This window comes from Echinops telfairi, unplaced genomic scaffold (assembly GCF_000313985.2).
Source record: "Echinops telfairi isolate 266 unplaced genomic scaffold, ASM31398v2 ScPeMD7_3;HRSCAF=10, whole genome shotgun sequence".
Lineage (NCBI taxonomy): Eukaryota > Metazoa > Chordata > Mammalia > Afrosoricida > Tenrecidae > Echinops > Echinops telfairi.
The window spans coordinates 56,973,634-56,975,406 of NW_022103899.1; the positions used below are offsets into that span (position 1 = coordinate 56,973,634).

At 54.1% G+C, this 1,773-nt stretch overlaps 1 protein-coding gene across 1 annotated transcript in view; it reads left to right on the forward strand.

The window, feature by feature from the left end:
- The window catches only part of LOC101649587 (nuclear autoantigen Sp-100), an 88,582-nt gene that overhangs the window by 86,573 nt on the left and 236 nt on the right, over positions 1–1,773 (forward strand). The window contains exon 19 of the mRNA XM_045294285.1: positions 1,738–1,771. Within this exon, the coding sequence (XP_045150220.1) occupies positions 1,738–1,771 (34 nt within the window). The remainder of the gene's footprint in view (positions 1–1,737; positions 1,772–1,773) is intronic.

Genomic DNA, 1,773 nt, shown 5'->3' on the forward strand with positions numbered 1-1,773 from the left:
GGGGCCACCCTCTACCTAGCTGATCCCCAAATTCCACACTCCCAGGGAATAGGGGCTCACATATTATTGGTGCCAACAGCTGGGGCACCGCCGGCATTTCTGTTAGCTCTGACAATGGTTGGACCTTCCTGAAATTTCCAAGTTCCCAGATGCCAACCAAGGCCAGCCTTGCAGGTAGACCTTGTGAAGGACAGTTGTCTGCACCTGCTCAGCTGACTCTGTGGTGAGCAGCCCAGGTGACCTGGAGGAAAGGTAGTATTCCCACACTTTCGGCATTCATGGGACATTAACCAGGTGGCCACGCCCCCACCCCCACTGGCAATGGTCTGTGGGGACACCACCTCATCACCAAGTGTCATCTGAGGCACCCCATACAAGGGCACGTACTTCCGGGTCTTCCTGGAAGATGCACACATTTGAGAACTTCAACAACTCCCTTCACACACCATCTACCTGGCCTCATGCTGAGTAAAAGCAATACAGGTTTACAGTCAGAAAATTGGGATTCAAGGTTCAGCCAAATCCGGGGTGTCACCAGGGCCAAGGTCATACGAAAATCCCGAACGTCCTCCTCTACCAAAAGGAAACATGAGAAAAGACAGACACGATTGGGGTGAACTGTGTTGTCAGTTACCACGGCTGTTGGAAATGATGGGAACGTCCTGTGTCATGGTCAAGGCCCTCTGTCCCCCCTCCAAAAGCTCACTCTGGCGTCTATAGGACCTAGAGAGCCCCTGGGTACATTCTATATATGGAATTTGGGTTTTTTCCTACTATATCTTATGTCCGCAATAACTTTTCATATAAAATACCCGCCCCTTCCAATTGTGGGACCCATTGGTTAGAGTTAGCTGGGTGGAACAGGGGACCCATAGGATGCAGGTGTGTGTATGGTGACAGCTTCCACGCTCTCCTGGGGACATGAGAGCCCACTGGAAGGATAGGAGGCCTCATCCCCTCCCCTGACCCTAGCCTGCCTCTAGTCTGGGCCTCGGAGAAGGAAGAGGAGAGAGCCTGACCACACCAGCCCTCAGCATCCACTCCCGTGGGTGACAGACGGAGCTGCGCCCCACAGGATCTCCTGTGGCTGAACTTTCAGAAGTAGATCCCCAGGCCTTCCTTCTGAGGCAGTAGGGTGGACTAGATCCTCCAGCCTTTGGGATCCCTTAGGGTGTGTTCACCGCTTGCACCATCCCAGAAGGGACCCCTGCTCCTTGTTTAGAAGTGTTTGTGTCTTTTCCCCCTTAACAATCGGAAGCTACTTTGAAAAGCCAGGAGCCCTGGTGGCATAGTGGGTACACATGCACCTGCTCACCGTAAGATCAGCAGTTCAAAGCCACCAGCCACTCTATGGGAGAAAGACGATGCTTTTTTTCCACGCTCATAAATAATGACAGTCTCTGAAACCCACAGGGGCTGTTCTACCCCGCCCCAGAGGGTCACTGGGGGTCAGTATTGACTCGTTGGCAGTGAGCGAGAAAAAGAGAGAGACTTTGAGAAGCTCACTTTGGGCAGCAATCATTCTCTTCCTCTTCCCATGAAAGTCCAAGAAGTGCTCACGGAGCAGGGAGGCAAAGTGAGGGATCCAAAAGTCTGAGGGAGAAGCGCGGTCTCTCCAGCCACCCACCCTGAGCTCACACAGGGGGGTGGGGGTGGCCTCTGGCTCCAGTGGTAGGGGAGAGGCCGTGGGGGTCCCTCCCTGGGCTCTGAGGGGCTCAGGTTGTCTCGGCCTTGCAGGCACCTCGAAGAAGTGCATCCAGACTGAGGACCAGC